The sequence below is a fragment of the Opisthorchis viverrini genome, assembly GCF_000715545.1.
Source record: "Opisthorchis viverrini unplaced genomic scaffold opera_v5_64, whole genome shotgun sequence".
NCBI lineage: Eukaryota > Metazoa > Platyhelminthes > Trematoda > Opisthorchiida > Opisthorchiidae > Opisthorchis > Opisthorchis viverrini.
The window spans coordinates 288,451-307,122 of NW_008751720.1; the positions used below are offsets into that span (position 1 = coordinate 288,451).

Genomic DNA, 18,672 nt, shown 5'->3' on the forward strand with positions numbered 1-18,672 from the left:
ACTAACTAACTAACTAACTAACTAACTAACTAACTAACTAACTAACTAACTAACTAACTAACTAACTAACTAACTAACTAACTAACTAACTAACTAACTAACTAACTAACTAACTAACTAACTAACTAACTAACTAACTAACTAACTAACTAACTAACTAACTAACTAACTAACTAACTAACTAACTAACTAACTACTAACTAACTAAACTAACTAACTAACTGACGGACTGACTGACCAACTGACTATTCGTCAAGAGTTGTCTGTCCAGGAGTTTTTGAGGCATACTAGCATCTCTCGCTAAGGCTAGTACATATGGTAAGGCTGCGCAATCTGCTAATCTCGAATACTTCAAACTGTGCACTTGCATTTGCCATAACGTGGGACTCAAAATAATGTTGCCTTTCCGGAGCTTGCCGAATATCGAATAACTTGGTTGTCTACAACCATTACTACGATCACCAAGTGTTCAAACCTTCCGTGCCGTGTCGATATTGTACGCCAAGTTATCCGCTATCGAGAAGAGCCGTCTATTGTATGAACATGGTGCATCATTAGCGCATAAGCCGTGTTGTGATGACTGGTTGACTGATATTTGGTAGATGCAATCCCAAAGTGCTATTTCCTTTTGTGAAGAAAGTTCGCCAGTTGGTGCAAAGTAGACCAGTGACATCTATTATTCCCTTGGTGAAAGCGTCACCGCTGCACTTCGTGGTCACAAGACCAAACATGGTCTCATCAGAGATCCCTTCACCTTGTCGACCATTACACGCTTGATTACGAAATTTGAGTCTGCTGAATCTGTATTGGATTTTCCTGGCAAAGGGAGAAAGACTCTGGGTGATGAAAGAGCGCCCATTGTACAGAATGCCATCGAGCAACTTCAGTCCCAGAGCACCATGGCAGCTTCATCTGTAACTCGAGTGTCTCAGCTGACCGGCATTCCCCGAGCCAGCATGCATCGTATTATGAAACGCCACCTTCATCTCAACCCGTATCATTTCACTTCATTACAAAACATCACGGAAGAAGACAAGGAGCAACGTGTCACGTTCGTTAACTGGCTGCTGGACAATGAAGAAATCGTTCCAAAATTTTATGGAGCGATAAAGCAAATTTTTCTGTGGATGGCATAATCAACAAGCACGATTGCGAAATATGGTCCCCTGAAGCTCCTCACGAGTACCTCACCCATAATCTCCATTCCCTTCATCCCTGCGTGTGGATGGGATTCTCCCCAAAGTGTCTCCTGCGACCCTTTTTATTTGGTGCTACGGTTTCCGGCGACAGTTACCTCCATATGCTGCAGACGCATGTTATCCCGCAACTCAAGCAACACAAGAAGTCATCGACTGTCTTTCAACAAGATGGTGCTCCACCCCACTACTCAAACCAAGTGAGAACTTACCTCCGAGAGCAATTTTCTGATGAGAGTCACTGCTCGTGGATTTCCAAACTTTTGGCCCGCAATGTCACCCGAGAACACACTTCTGGATTATCGGTTTTGGGGAATGATCAAGGCTCACGTATATCATAAAAATAAACCGAAGAATTTGGTGAAGTTAAGAGCAAGAATTGAAGAGGAGTGTGCACGAGTGACACTTGAAGAAGTTAAACATGATGTGTCTCACATCTCATACCGCCTCTAACTTGTTATGGAAAAAAAGGGCTTTTTTTTTCAAAAATTTTTGTAATGCCAGTTTGTTTGCAGTAAACATCCATAATGTTTGTATGTTTACTTAAAAAATGATAAGCGTTTAAATTAATGCTGAAGTTTTAACGTGGATAGTATTTTTTGCGTCTATTATGAGACGTTCCGTATTTGTTCGCTTGTGACCAAATATGCACACCATTTTTATGCCTTAGTCATGTCTATGCTGATTCTTACAGCATAATACTAATAACAACATGGTCTTTGCATTGGAAAAGACGATTACAGCGACTTTCTGCCCATATCAGAATGCCCAATCTACTCCGTGTCTTAGGAAACAGTTCTGGTGATAAAACCTGATCGACGCATGCACACAGAGTTCTTTTTCATCCACATTGGTCTGGAAAACTTTCCGCTTGTCGGTTCAAGTTTTGGATGACTGCCCCTGAGGCGTACCCTCCCATTTTTCTCGCTTCTACTTTGTTTTTTTTTGTACCCAGGCCATCCGGCAAGGCAATAAAAACTGCCCACTGATCGAACTGCTCCATCACCAGTAGAAGTCAGGAGAGATAATCCCAATGACAGTGGAAATAAATGACTCATAAATGCAGTCTAGCTATGTAAAAAGATCCCTGCGTGAGGTTGACGATAGCGGAAGTGTATATACTGCATCAGTCTGTACCCGTGGGACAACATGGCATTTATTCTGACCATATAAGATGACTGGATAAAATGTCACTTGGTCTAGAATGGTTGAAAGCTCACCCAGAAGTTACTTAGAAATGACGAAAATTGTTGCTCTGTGGACTCTTCTGCAATTTATGCTTCATCGGTCACAATGAATCCCCCGTTCATGGTCGTTTAGCTGTCTTGATTAGAAAGTCAATAAGCCACAGAATTATTGGAAAGTACTGCGTTTAAAAATAACGGACTAGAAAAACTCAGCTTTACACCAATGACTGTTGCGCTAAAAAGGTTTCGTGGCTATCTTATGGAAGTAGTGTCTCGAGATCGTCCATGCATGTAATGAAAACAAGGTTTGATTGCCGGTGAAAGGAAGCTTGGTATAAGTTCTGCGAATGAAGTATGACCCACAGTGGACTAATCGATTATGATTTTGGCCTTTCAGAATGGTCTAAAACTGACCGAATATCAAGATGTACATTTTCAGTGTATTGAGGTCCGAGGTTCGACTGACTGTACCAGCTAATGGATGTCCGCTTCAAGTTCAGTTGTCTCTCAAATTTGTATCTTGTTTGGTAGTCTACATTGGTGCGTACTTGTTTGTTGACTGAGGTGTTTTATATTCTACGGATTTATTTACATTTGATGAGTTCTCGTAGAAATACCTGTTAGTCGTGAATCTGATAGAAAAGCCTCGGAACGGTTGATGGATAAGGTGCTTCACTGAAAACGTTCGCGTTTACTGTTTACTCGGCTAACGTAAGATGCAGCGTATCATCATTAACGCTCCGAAAGTTGTATCAGCCTTTAAAGAGTGATATCCTTTCGCTGAAACTAGAGCTCCTTGATGTCAGCACCTCTTCTAAAATGAAGTTATCTGGGCTGTTTGGTCACGTTAGCCACAATACATTGCCTGCCCGACTGTCATTGTTTATATAATAGAAGATTTACTCTAGTGTAGACGCTGCAGCAACCGAAAGCTTATCTTTATGGCATCTACATCATTGGGAAAGCATGATACCTGCGCTCGAATTGGACGTCACCATCAAATCAACCGGCTTTGAAAGAGACACTGGCGTCAGGGACTGCTCATGTCGACCGCGTAACAAGCGCCAAAATATGTCATGGAAGTCCTCTCCAGTGTCGGAAATTCGTTTTTCACTGTAAGATGCTACTGTTTTGCTTCCGCCACATTCCACGGGATGCAACCAGTGTAAATCAGCCAGGAAGTCAGACTGAACACGGTGAGAGGATGGAACTTTTTAGCAAACCGCGAAAGATGTCATAAGCTGCAAAACGTTTTGGCAACAACAGAATATGAATTACTGTGACTCACGACGTTGTAGTTGTCAGTCATTTCACGCAGAACATGTGCACTCATTAGACCAGTGAGTACTTACTTTCAATATTTGGTGCTAGTGTCTCATTCAGAGTCAACTGGGGTGAAAGTCTTTTTTGGAAGTTGAGAGCGATGGCTTCGATTGGCTGTATAATATCCAACACTGGCTTCCAGAACTGCCATTCTCACTGCCTCTTATAGTGTCCCCTCTGCTATAAATGTTGGTGTTCTGTTGTACGGGTTTGGGAACCTGCTACCTCAAAAGTCGCTCGCTGCATTACCGCGACTTTAATGAGAAAGGGCGCTTGGTTTTCTAATCAAGCCCAGTCAAAGTGGACAGAGTCCCGAAGACTAGTCTGACAAGTGCCCAAAACCGAACAACTTAATTGCTTCAGCTTCATCGGCTTTTGCAAAGGCTTTGCGTAATATTAGCTTTCACAGCACTTGGAACACGATTGTTGAACGAACATGTATACAGTATTCCGAGTATATAACCAGATCGATAAAGTAGCCCCAATATGTTCATTTGCACACCACTTCCGTTTCCACGGAAGACTCTACTGGATCGCATGTGAGTCTCATGTTTGAGTATATATTCGCAGTACATTTTCTTGAGAGAACACGACTCAAAAGATCGCCATATCTCGAATGCGTATCAGCTAAAACCTGAGGTGGCCTTTGTGCAGAAAGATTGAGTCGGGATTCAAGTGAGTCTCCCATGCGAACCAAATTGTTGTGCAAATAAGTGAACTCAAAGAATCTCGTACTGTTCTGTGCAGAACTTAATATTAACTGTGGAGGAGTTTTCAGAAAACTTGTGAGAAGTATTCCTTCAAAAAATTATTCCTAGTTTTTTTCATAAAGGAAACTACTCACAAGGTTGCTGAAAACTCCTCGACAACCCACGACTGGTTTCGCCTTTCTTAAGGGTAATCAGGTAGGCAGTCCAAATTGATCTGCAAATGAGTGTATTTCTCAAAAACAGTCCAATTTGGTTTCAAGTAGAACAAAAGGTTGACGGAAACTCGGCGACTGCGCCTACCTGATGAGCCCCAAGAAGGGCGAAACCGGTCGTGGGCTGTCAAAGAGTTTTCAGCAACCTTGTGAGTAGTTTCCTTTATGAAAATATATTGCGATATCTCGAATATCGTGCCAACTGAATCATGAGGCGGCCTGTGTGCAGCACATTTAGTTGTAGAATATCATATTCCTGGTAATGTTCCACACACTCAACACGTAGTGGCACCTTTTGTGAATGATAAGAACACGAAACCGTCATTTGTGGTACGTCTACTGAGCCATGTTAGTAACAATTGAATGCTTAGAGAACAAACCCTAAAAAACGTATGAACAAAACGCATTGAATGCCGCTATGAAAAAAAAACGCCAAAAAATACAATCGCCCAAGCAGTAAATGCTCTGAGTCTTATTGATAAGGTTTAGTCATATTTGCTCTATCTCTCATCACTTTCTGGTACCAGAAGCTGATCAGCTAAGTAATATGATACTCTACGTTCCAAACATTACGATTTATTCACCATTATACATGCTAAGATATAACTGACAATCACTTTTTAACGATCCCAAGCTTCAGGTGTCTTTAAACTCCAAACAAGCATGGGGTTTCAAGCACCTTCTTGTGACTTGACAACGTTGAGTACGCTACGACTAAGGTCTCGTAACCAAAACTTTCCGAAACAGACTACACTATCTACAACCTGAAAACACTCTCTAGCAGAAGTTCAATCTCAATCAAGCTCAATCTCTCAATCAGCTAGAAAAAGTTTGGAACCCATTGAGAAGTCATCATTTCAGAAGGGCTTGGTAAATAATTGGAAGTTTTTTAACTGGGCAACGCTCCGCTTTTGACACAAAAAGTAGGTTACCAAATTGGCCAGGTTATAAGACCGACGGGGGACCAGTCAGTGAGTCCTCTTGAGATTATCACACTAGGTCAGTGTTGAGTGTCGGCTAACGGCTCTTGTCTGTTAGTGTGGTTGTCAAAATCTTGCGCTGTATCAAAAGCGAAACGCTGCCCAAATAAAAAAACTACCGATTGTTTACTGAGTCCTTCTAAAACGAATCATCACTCTCTTTCGAATATTCTACCTCCGCTATTCACGGCGCAGATGTTTTTGCCACTTTGAGGAAACGCGCCTTTCCGATACGATCCTCTTCTTCGGTTCTCTTTCCTCTGGGATGAGGTGTACCTTCTTGAAAGTTTTCGGTCCCTCACCATTGTATATGTAACCCTTATTGGCACTTGATTGGTGAATTCACGAAAACGTACGTGGTTCTAACTACAACTTACCTACTGTCGAGTTTTCTGTGGCAGTCAGTTATCCGTACCATCCAATTATCCATGTAAGTACCTTGTGTGTCCAAGTACGCATAGGTCAAATTCCCTAATTCATTCGCTTGCGCAGTTCAATGAATTCGGACATGCCTGGATGATAGAAGATTCTGTACTTGTTTACACGGCTTTCCTACCAGCTGAATATACCTCACGAATGACGGATACTGTGAAATGACAGCTTAACTTTGGAGACGAAAGGTACATATGTCTCCTTTGAAATGATTGACGTGTTAAGGGAAGGATAGTGTTTGTCTGGCCGCATCATTCGGTGCAAAGCTTAGCTGACAGCTGTGAACACATACTCGTCTGTTCGGATTGGAGTCAACCAGCGTTCGCAGTTTTGTTTGCGGCCACATACCGCGTTTCCCATCGTCGCGTTGCGTTATTTCAAATTGGTTCCAGGCTCGTTGCTGAATAAGTGAGGATAGTTAATGCATCTGTTCACGAATTTCTGTAGCCTTCAGTAATCCTGGAGATCAGTGTAAACACAGGCATCTGGAGTGTTTCCCGAGTGAAACAGTCACTTTAATGAAATCTCTTTATTCGAGGTGGAATTTAAGCATTAGAGTTATAATTGGAAGATGTCGGATGTCGCGGTACTTTCCAGCAGTATATTTTATGAAGTTTGATTCCTCACGACCTACAACAGGACAGTTCGTTTCGGTTAGTCAGTAAAGGAATTTAATCCTCTTTTCTGTTTCCTTTTTTTCGTGTTGTCATTATTTTCCGCTGACTGGGTCATCGGGATAGTCACGTATCGTATTTCAACATTGTAACCTCTTCTGATAATAGAGGAAACAAGGAAGATTATCCAATTCTTCGTTTATTCGGCAACCGTACACTCAGATATGACAACAAGAGAAATTTCAAGCCCGTCTGCGCGGATGCTTTTCCAGAAACTTACGTTAGACAACCTGTATACAATTTGGGAATCTGACTGGTGCTTGATGAAGTTTACGAGTTTCAAGCTGCCTGGTCGCTGTGTTACTGGCTTTTTCTTTCAGTCACATGCAAAGTACTGGTGTCTTATATCATTCCACTGAATTATTTGTCCGACTCGCCTCGCTTAGTTTCGATATCCTTACGTGGCGCTTTCTTAGAAGCGCTTGACCACGCTGACCACGGGGTCGCCGCTGGTGTTTCCGCACAGCCCATTTCTCGTTAGCAGATGCTCTAATCGTCTTACTGGTCAGTTAGAGGTCAATTAGAGGTCTGTCCTTTATTTTTTCCGATTGACCGGTATCCATTAATGTTTGGAATTGGGGCACATCGAAACGTTTCGTTCTGCTATGCGGATCAATAAGTAGCCAAATATTAGGCGCATCTTTTGCATAACAGGATTTCTCTCAGTTATCTTAAAATGCGTCGGTAAAATTTATAAGGTGGGGTCCGACAAGAATCCACACACAAACCCATGAGCAATGTTGTGTGCAATTAAGATAATCTGACAGTGTACGGCTCTTCGTGCTGTAAGTTCTACGCCTATTGGGATGTCTTCCTTTTACGCCGCGCCATTTTTAAATGTTATCAGGATTTTTATCTGGTCATCCTAATGCCCCTCGGCAACGTAGCATGGTTCATTCGTCCAAGGTTTTTGTCTGCATACATGCCTGACATACCGAAAGCCCACACTGTGAGATTTTGTGCTCTCGGGAAACCACTCGCCGCACCCCAGTTCGCTCTGTTCGGTGGGAGTATCAGGCGGAGTTTCTGACTTCTTCAGAGAATTTCTCAAATCTTCAGCATTGTCGCCTATTGTGGTCATCAACCAATCACTGTCTGTTCAACACTGTCTCTACTCCTTGTCTGTATAACTTGCATGTTTCACTTCAGGGGAGGAAAGGAGAGGAAGAAGTTTTACCGCAGTATGACATTTGTCAGTTCGAATGAGGTAGATAGAGAGGACATATTTCTTCAGCCCGAAGGACTCTGGCCGACGGTTCAAAATTAGAAACACTAAGGTTCTCTAGAAAAACCGGTTGATGGCCGTCAACAATCCAGCCATCCAACAGAATTACTGGGTCGATCGGTTCCCCTTTTTTCAATGTTTCACGAGGGAAATGAAGCACCAGTTATCCATAGCTTTAAAGAAAATAGTTCTGTCCAAAATTTTGGAACGAGGAGCCTTGAATGGCTCAGTTGCAAGGCTAAGAGCAGGAGATGATGGTGAAGAGGAAGAACCAGTCGGAGCGTAATTAGTAGAAAAAACAGACGATTAGTGTCGTTCAGAGCGGATTAAACGAGAATGGATGCCACATCCATGCTAGCTAGAAACAAGTGGAGGCAAATTAAATTGTATGCATGGCTCGGAAAGATACGCGAACATCAGGACGAGATATCGCCTTTGGAAACCGTGGTCTCCATAAAAGCACTGGTGATCAGTACGGTGTTTTACTACCAATCTCAAAAAGTGGTTTCGGTTTTGCTGAGAGAGCTATGGCTTAAATTTATCTAAAATGAGTCCAAGTATGGTTTATATTTTGTCTTGTTATGCTATTGTTTTTCTGATGAAGCACTGGGAACTCAACAGATACATCTACGCCTGCTAACTGAGTGTAAAACTTTGAGTACATTTAATGCCGATAACATCACATTGTATTAAAAATACCTTCGAGAAAGAGTTTGGGGTTTGGGTACGTATTTGCGGGTGGCTTGAAAATTCGAGAAGCGGAAGAATGAATGGCGAAAAAGCTTCCGCCGCTGACTACAGGGAAGTACCGGTCGCTTTTAAAGCGTAAATTCAGAAAACTTCTGCTTAGTTTTCATCCAACTTTATGGTCATTGGAGGTTTTTCCACTAAAAAGTGACACGAACATTGAACAAATGTCTATGCTTCGGATCGATATACCTAAACTCGACAAAATGCCTTTGCTGATTACAAAGACCACTTTTGTGTTGGGCAAAACAGGATCCGAAAAACGAAGGCTTTGAAGATCTGGGTACCGATCTGTGCAGCATGGTGGGGCGGCATCGCACCTTGTGCCTCGGTGGTGGATCACATCACATTGGCAGCCTCTATGCATCGTGACCATTGCAGCCAACCAATACCCTCTGGTGCTATTGCCGGAGAGCACGCGTTGAGAGCACACGGTTGAGAGTGATAATCATGCTAAGCGCTTAAGGTCGTTACGAAGAGATTGGGACTTACGGTGGTGTGATGGTTTGCGTACCTGTGCGACCCATTGAGCTATGATGGGCGGTGTTCGCGTGACGCTTGCAGAGTCTTTCATACCAAGTTGGCCAATGGTCAAAGGTCTGACGAACAGTCTCCTGGTCCTCCAGGTTGATGTTCGAGCATGTGTGGCCACTTGCACCGCAACATGGCAAGTAGTGGCCTCTGCCGCCAGACACCGCTGCCTTGCGGTCAGGCTTTTGAGCCAACGGCTTTGATTGAGAGCCTTAATCATTCCATCTTCTAGATGTGGGCGCCCTGGGAGTATCCAAGCTTACGTATAACTATGAATCGCACATATAAAAATAAATTCATGTCACATCAGCTGACGCCTGGTGCCATCAGCCGGGCCACCTTGCTAGCTGCATACAGCAAGGCGGATAAATTAAAACAGGCTAGTACTAACGCATCCATTCTTCCTCTTTCACCTACGTTTTCCTCTCCTTCTCGCAATTCGACTAATAACTTTCCTTTTGTAGGCTCAGCATTTAGGACTGATGACTCCATGCATCCCACATCGGTTTTACAAGCAACATTTGCACAGCATCCAGCGCCGACATCCTCAAGCATCTCGAAAGTGATATTCACGCCCCGATGTCCAGTAAACATGCCCCCTTCAGTGTCCTCACCCTGAAGCAGACAGGACAACAAGGTGCTCTCGCTATCACAGTGGACTCGCTTAACATTGACGTGTGTGCGCTTTGTCTCAGAAAGAAGAATTCAAGATGCAAGCATAGTGGTTGAGATACCCCAGTCACTCTCCACTCGTTTCCGGCTGCGCAGGGGTAGAAGTCCTCAGTCAGCGCTTGCATTATCTGTTTGCCTGCATTTGCGAAAACGCGGCTGTCCCAGACAACTGAGTGGTGTCAGTGAAAGTGCCCGTTTTCAAAAGCGACCGTAATGAGTATTGCAACCACGAGAGGAACAGCTTAACCCCGTTCGTAACGAGACTGCTAGCGTCGTCGCCTTTTAGTGGCTCGTCAAACACCGACTGGAGAATAGCAAGCGTGATTCTGACCTTGAAGGAGTTGCGTTGACCAAATATCCACACTCCACGATACGCACATACGACCCGGAAATTTAGTATTCCTAGACTTCCAAGACGCATTCAACTCGGTTGACCGGTCTGTTTTCCTTGACATGCTTACACATCAAGGAATGCCCCGGAAGTTTGTGAATACAATATGTTCCCTTACTCCCGGACTTTCGAACGTGTGAGTATAAAGGGAGAGCTCACGAAATGCTTCCCTTCACAGAGCGGTATCCGTCAGGGATGCCGAATCTCCCCATCCCTATTTAACCCCGTGATCGACGGAACAATAAATAAATAAATAAATAAATAAATAAATAAATAAATAAATAAATAAATAAATAAATAAATAAATAAATAAATAAATAAATAAATAAAAACCGTTCAGCTGTAGCACACTTTCGGTCCCCGACCGCTATACAACCCGATGGAAGCACGAGGGATGGGGTACCGCCAAGTTGCCCAAACCTAGACAGGGGAAGTCGAGAGGCCGATGTCGGGTTCGAACCGCGGACATTCCGCGCTCTAACTACGGACATCTCACCTCCGTCTCCTATATTAGTTNTGATATACTTCGAGCTCAAAAAGACTTGGCTGTGAGGAGCCTAGATGAACACATCTGGTCTAAGTGATCTAAGCTGTGCCTCAACCACCTAGGTAAGCGAGGAGAGAAAGCCACAGAAATAGAAAGCTTAGCTAGGGAGTAACGGAACGTAGGATACGCAATCGACTACCAGACTGCTGTGTGGATGGTTTTACAATCTATTTTCACTTAAACAAGGAGCATACCCATCAACTTTGGTCCAGTATGTCGAGAGAGACCAAGTGTAAGAGAGCGTTTAAGTACCTAATTGAGTAGGATAAAGACACACGAGAAACTGTGCCCTGAGGTGTGACACCAACAGATAGCGGCAAGTTTGGATGGACACCAGGGTGCAGAAAGAGTGATATGAAGGGCACAGAAGGCGAAACTACCGAATTCGATGACTTCCTTAGTCAACTGCCGTATCAACCCCTCCTAAATTGAAAGGCTAACAAACGACCTTTTAAATTGGGGCAATGTTGAGCTGCTTCCTTGTGATTTACAGCTAAGTGGCCTGGAATTACAACCGCGAAGTTTTCTCGTCTCACTGGCCTTGAGGACTTTTGCCGCAACAGAGATTGTAGATTGTCCGATATGCCGTCAGTCTTAGCTGGCATGCTTCAGAATTCCAAGCCTCCGCGTTAAACGCCTGAGAACTCGGGTGTATAATTCGAATCGTACAAAATGAGCAGGTCACAAATCCATGCAAGGGGATGAAAGAAGCTTCTATCTGGACGAAGATATTGGGAGTTGGAGGTGCAACAGTGCATTCGCAGTGTGGACAACAATCCGACGACATTTTCCGGATAAACATTCAATCGGATGTCCACGTGCTCAAGGAAAGGAAAGAAACACAGCAAAAACAGCCAGCGAATCTGGAAAATAAAGAAAACCTACCTGAATGGTCCTTGTAAAAGTGTCCTCCGCCAGATGTTTCGAGCTCTTCTCATTTTATTTTGTCTTGACGTTGCTTCTTTGGGCGTACAAATAAACTGGTTTGAATTAGTATGCATAAAAATGAACGGAGTCTAGCCCAGGTTAGGTTAAATAAACGCAGAACGCGGAATGTTCCAGAGTGCTGGTTAAAGTACTTTTAGATGGAGGCCCGCCTGCTATCTCCTCAGCACTACAATACCTGCACAACCATGGGATCTATGATCATTTGTGCCATGGTGATATGCTCAGACGATAAACTGTAACCATTCAGTACGGCATTATACCATACCAGGTAACACTGAAATACCTGTCAACAAAGACCTAGTGAGACCACTTCTCAAACTGGTGAGTCCAGGTCACAACATGGCGGTCAATAAGAAAATGCTATGCAAATATGGCACTTCTAAAGCCATACGAAGGAACCTTTAAGATCACAACACAGAAATGTAAATTCAAATCAGTACCGCCTTCCAACGTCCCCTTGTATAAGCTAAGGACATTGGATGCACAAACTGCTCCTATCTCGTCCTACTCTGCACCAGTCAACCTATTGACCTAATCAAAACGATCTAAGCTTTGATCAAATTATGGTCGGAAAGGTGATCACTTTGGAGATGGGTAGTTGTGGAAAAACCTGCTAAACAACCGTTTCCGACGGAGGAAACGCTGCCCAAACGTTTAATCTAAAGTATTTTCATCCCTGTTTACTGTTCGGAAACTGTGCTCAGGGTTCGTGGCCCGAAATAGCCGGCCAGTTTGGCCAAATATTTCTTTCGAGTTTGTCTATCTTTTGACACCGCGTATGCCAGATAAAGATGCGAACTTGCGGCCGTTAAGGTACTGGCTCCCGGTAAGCTTTTCCGGCGCTTCTTGCTTCTCCTTAGGGCCCAGGTACACAATAGTTCTGAGCAGTTTGAGAACAGTTACCTGTGTGTCATCAGTCACTTGGAAAGTTTGAGACTGATTGAGAAGCCACAGTTTTGGAAGGGTTTGGTAATCAAACCATAGTTTTTAAATAGTTTTAAATAGTTTTTAAAATGTTCGTCGTTTGGCCCAGATCAGCGAATAAACAATAATCCAATTATGTTGTTCCAGAGGTCTTCTTCTGAACAGTTCCCACATACAATAGATTCCGAAGATGTCTGAAATGTTTTGGTACCAGAGTTAGTACATGAGACTCGCGAATGACCGCTGCAAGCGCGAGCGAAATCAGAAGAGAGAGTCGAAGCACGTGACCACGCTTGTATTATGTGAAATTGTACAAGTGCGCGTTTTTGTAGTTTTTCGTATTCAAACAAAAAACGATTATGCAATTGATGAAATACGTAGTGTTATAATGGAAGTAAACTGAAGGTACAAAACGCCACACAGTAAACAGGGTTGCCTGAACCTTAAGGCTACCGAGCTGGATATTTTTTTAATTTGATTGGGTTGCGTTCTTCAACCCCTGGGTCTAAAACGCCCCTATTGACTATTTACTTTAGCTGCCACTGTTAGACTTCGTTGGGCTGGGGGGCTTAGGCAGAGTTCCGCGCAAATTCCGCTTTACCGCTCGCAGTTACAATAATGAGAATGTTTATTCCCTACTTCTGAGTGGTATGTCGTCGGGCATGATCATATGCTTACAGTCAGAATAAAGCATGACTGGGGGTTTGCGGTACTGGAGAGTGCACGAAAAAGAGCATAACGCCGTAAATGGTGGGCAATACCTGATGAAAAGAATGATAATAATAGGTTTACTTCTCAGCTTGCAGGAAGCGTGCCGATTGAAGCATGATCGGATCGTCACAATCTGAACGCGGCAGGCGACAACTAAACTTGGAGGGAATTACAACCAACGAGGCACGTTTTTACACGAAAAGTTATCACAGTTGCAGAAACCCAGAAAAACCGGGACAATGGGCAAAATTGTGAAAGAATTTTTTCCCTATTCAATCTATTCACAGCCTACACACGGGTAATTGTTGGATTTTATCACTCGAACATAACTTTTAAGAGATAACCCTAGTTATTTTGCGCTCACTATCTATTTTGCATCCACTCTTACCCATGACATCGATTTATACCTATTGCCCCCTGCAGCCATCGATAGACCACAACAGATGTGGGCGAAATAGCTGGCTGTCGAACGTCAAACGCGGTATGCAATGCCACACCTGCAAGGCCTGTTGGCACTTCAAATGCGCTGGCTTGCAAGTCGACCATATAAGCCGATTAGCTAACTCTTATGACCAGTTTGTCTGAGCCAGCTGCATATGCGTTAAGGGTGCAGCGCATACCGCAGCCAAGAAGAGGTCCCATAAAAAAGAAACCTAATCCCCACTGCAGAAACAGAAAGCCCGATGTGAGTGTTCCGCTTTGAGCGGGATGCTCGACGCTAAACTGGAGCTTCTTTCTAAAGTACTGGGAAATTCAAAATCAATCGCGCAAATTCCGCTTTACCGCTCGCAGTTACAATAATGAGAATGTTTATTCCCTACTTCTGAGTGGTATGTCGTCGGGCATGATCATATGCTTACAGTCAGAATAAAGCATGACTGGGGGGTTTGCGGTACTGGAGAGTGCACGAAAAAGAGCATAACGCCGTAAATGGTGGGCAATACCTGATGAAAAGAATGATAATAATAGGTTTACTTCTCAGCTTGCAGGAAGCGTGCCGATTGAAGCATGATCGGATCGTCACAATCTGAACGCGGCAGGCGACAACTAAACTTGGAGGGAATTACAACCAACGAGGCACGTTTTTACACGAAAAGTTATCACAGTTGCAGAAACCCAGAAAAACCGGGACAATGGGCAAAATTGTGAAAGAATTTTTTCCCTATTCAATCTATTCACAGCCTACACACGGGTAATTGTTGGATTTTATCACTCGAACATAACTTTTAAGAGATAACCCTAGTTATTTTGCACTCACTATCTATTTTGCATCCACTCTTACCCATGACATCGATTTATACCTATTGCCCCCTGCAGCCATCGATAGACCACAACAGATGTGGGCGAAATAGCTGGCTGTCGAACGTCAAACGCGGTATGCAATGCCACACCTGCAAGGCCTGTTGGCACTTCAAATGCGCTGGCTTGCAAGTCGACCATATAAGCCGATTAGCTAACTCTTATGACCAGTTTGTCTGAGCCAGCTGCATATGCGTTAAGGGTGCAGCGCATACCGCAGCCAAGAAGAGGTCCCATAAAAAAGAAACCTAATCCCCACTGCAGAAACAGAAAGCCCGATGTGAGTGTTCCGCTTTGAGCGGGATGCTCGACGCTAAACTGGAGCTTCTTTCTAAAGTACTGGGAAATTCAAAATCAATGAATGCAGCAATCTGGACGAAAGTTGATAAAGAACTTTCTTTGCTGAACGAGTGCCTCGCACTATCCATCCCGGGTCCGATGGCCACAAGAAAAGTCATACAGCTCTCTGACGTGGCAATAAAGACCGCCACAGTGTCTCTAGGGGACAGGCGTTTAATGGAGAGCAGATTGATAACCTGGGGGTCATTTTCCGGAAAAATCACGCCAACGAATCTGGCACAATCGCTCTTTGGTAGCGTCCTCACTAAGCCTGATCACCAGCCACTTCACCAAGAAGGGTTACAACAGAAGGGTGGAAACGTACACTTGGGCTTTTAGTTACCCTTTCCTCCCCATCTGCCGTACAGAAGATCTTATAGCGGACTGGTAGCATTCAAAAGACCTACCCAATGATCAGGTGTCTATCTGAGGACCGCCCTCTAGGGGCGCGAAAGCTGAGTCACTGCCGATCAAGGGCAGAGGAGCGGAACAAGATTCTGCTAGGCGCCAGTTCAGCCAACCCCAAACTCATGGCCAAGCCGATTGTGGCCATAGCACCTTATTCTCCCGAAAGCATGCCAACGCAACCGGTCGTGTATCCGGACAGAATATTCGACTACCACAGACCCCTCGTCCACCAAAGGCAGCGATGCACTGGAGGAGGCGAACCTCATATTCAAGCAGCGCACAAAGTACGTGGAACTATCAACGCTTACCTCCGTAACAGACGATAAAGGCACAGCCATGAACTCCTCAACAAAGCCACAGCCTCTGAACCGGACTGAGTCAGATGTGCGGGGACAAGAAGCGAAGCCAATCTCCAGCTCCACTCCGTCAAAGCAGCCCCTGCTTGTGTACGCGGCCGTCGCCCAGAACCTCGACAGCCGAAGCAACAAACGTGACTAAAGCCAACCGGAAAATCCCTCATACATCCGGTTGGCCACGCCAATCACCGGCGGATCGGGTGTCCACACAAACACGAAAGAAAAGCGACTGCAGCCGAACAAGCCCTATAAGATTCGCCAGATTAGTAAACTGCAGGCTGGCTTCAATGTGCAGTCCTCCGCGAAAACGAGCCTCATGGTAGCGCCGCTAAGGGTGTTATTTCTTGGTGGTGCCGCCCAGGGCTCAGGGCCTCGCGGAGACACTTCCAGTCAAACCGCGCCAAAACACCCAACAATCCAGAAAGGCGAAAGTTTGCCAAAAATCTTTGGTCAACAGCAAACCTGGTGGCCCTAAAGGCGGTGATGAAAGAGCTACAAGCAGCAACGGTCGAAATTTTCTCCCACGGGGAGAACTCCGTCCCTCAAAGCTAAAAGACCCGAGCAAACCCGGCTGTCACAGAGCGAAAAAAACCTTGCAAGCGAAAAGTACCCCCAGAAACCGCGAAGTCAAGAAGCAGACGACATCGCTCCAGAGGCCCCTTCGGAGCCTTGGACTCAAACCCGGCGCACAACTATTAGGTCTGCTAACCAGCCTGGTCACGCAACTTTGGACTGCTCACCCTCGGAGGCAGCAGAGACGGTGTTGAAATGCTTGTCCACAAACTGCCTCAGTCTTTTCAACAAACCCGGAGAGGTTAAACAGTCAGCTTGTCTTGAACGACCGTCCATAATCGGACTCACGGCGACCTGGCTAACAGCAGATTCCACTGACACGGAGATTTCGATAGACCGTTCCTCTGTTTTTCGAGCCGATTCGAAACAACGGCGAGAAGGTGATGTTGTTCTGTACTTACATGCGGCCCTACCAACCTAGATTGTCCTCTCTGACACGACCCCCGCACCCTTTTGCGATGCACTGTGGGTCCCGAATCCCGCTGCGTGGGTCCGATTCTCTCCTCCACAGTCAAATACGACCCGCATTTTTTCAGGCTTTCTGGGATTCAATACTGCGCGGTGAAGCAGGTACCATCTTGCTGCTGATTGTAAGGTTACCAGCTCAGAGGGAACCGAGATTCTTTTCGAGAATCCGTGACATGACGTCTGCGTATGCTTTGAAGAATTCTGGGTCATGCAGGAAACGTCTTCGCAACGAGTACAGTCTTGACAAGGCTACCAAACAGTTCAAAACACCTGTAGGTCGGTCTGCTTTTCAAGGGAACGGTACAACACAATGCCCCCTGAAGTGTTCCATCCCTGCGGTCACCAATTCTACTGCTCGTCTGTCCTCCACCGATGGAGATTTTCAGAAGCTCACTGGGTGCTGTACCAGCGGTTGGGAGGTCGAAAAGAGTCATTTGCCGTAAAGACGCCGCTGGATTGGGTTTTTCTTGGCCACTGGGTCCAGGTAACCGTGTGGGAGTCGCCGCCGGCTGCCTGTCGTCAGTGGAGACATCATTGGAGGGTCAACTCCGTGCTTTATACGATGCTGACTTTGAGAACATCGATTTGCTTCGAAAAACTCCATCGGAGGAGGACAGACGAGCAGTAGAATTGGTGACCGCAGGGATGGAACACTTCAGGGGGCATTGTGTTGTACCGTTCCCTTGAAAAGCAGACCGACCTACAGGTGTTTTGAACTGTTTGGTAGCCTTGTCAAGACTGTACTCGTTGCGAAGACGTTTCCTGCATGACCCAGAATTCTTCAAAGCATACGCAGACGTCATGTCACGGATTCTCGAAAAGAATCTCGGTTCCCTCTGAGCTGGTAACCTTACAATCAGCAGCAAGATGGTACCTGCTTCACCGCGCAGTATTGAATCCCAGAAAGCCTGAAAAAATGCGGGTCGTATTTGACTGTGCAGCTGAGCACCACGGAAGATCGCTGAATGACATGCTTCTTCAGGGCCCGGATACAACTGCTGACTTGGTGGGAGTTCTTTTGCAGTTTCGAAGAGACCGGGTTTCTGTGTCGGCAGACGTCAAGGAAATGTTCATGCAAGTTCATGTACCGCAGCCAGATCAAGAGGCTATGAGATTTTTTTGGTTCCCCAGGAGGATCTTCATAGTCAGCCTACTGAATATCAAATGGCCTCTCATGTCTTCGGTGCCGTCTCTTCTCCGTTCTGTGCCAAGTTCGGTCTGAGACAAACAGTGTCTGTTTTCGGCGGGGATTACGACGACCGAATCAAATCGTCTGTGATAAATAACTTCTGCATAGACGATTGCTTAGTGTCATTACCTTCCGTTACTGACGCAAAGAGTTTTGTGCGAGGAATAACGGATATACTATCCAAAGGGGGGTTTCACCTTCATAAGTGGGTGAGCAATTTCCCCGATGCACTGAAAGGGCTCACATCGTCTGAACGAATGGAAGCTGTAGTGGAAATGTTTCCAAAGACGATGAAAACACAGCGGGCGTTGGGCATTGAATTGGATGCCGTTAAGGAACTCGGGGAGCACGTATCCCTTTGGGACCAAGTGAAAATCAACAACCGACTATTGGCTCGAGGTATTCAGTGGCATTATAACCCCCGCTTGCTAGCCATCAAGGAGGAGTGTGGGAGCGAATGACACGATCGGTACGACAAATCATTTTTGTGCTCATACAAGGGCAAGCTCAATCTGACGATTGTCTGTCAACCTTTTTTGTTGAGGTGGAACGTATTCTAAACGATCGGCCTTTGACATCTTTGAGTGCAGATTGCCGTGACGCATTGGCTCTGACTCCGAATCACCTCTT

The 18,672-nt window shown here is 45.0% G+C and overlaps 1 protein-coding gene across 1 annotated transcript in view; it reads right to left on the reverse strand.

The window, feature by feature from the left end:
* The window catches only part of T265_04075 (hypothetical protein), a gene marked incomplete at both ends in the record, with an annotated part of 36,477 nt that extends 19,816 nt beyond the window's left edge, over positions 1–16,661 (reverse strand). The window contains 4 exons of the mRNA XM_009168721.1: positions 6,333–6,440; positions 9,635–9,832; positions 13,378–13,460; positions 16,553–16,661. Coding sequence (XP_009166985.1) covers positions 6,333–6,440; positions 9,635–9,832; positions 13,378–13,460; positions 16,553–16,661 — 498 coding nt within the window. The remainder of the gene's footprint in view (positions 1–6,332; positions 6,441–9,634; positions 9,833–13,377; positions 13,461–16,552) is intronic.
* Positions 16,662–18,672: the final 2,011 nt, after the last annotated feature.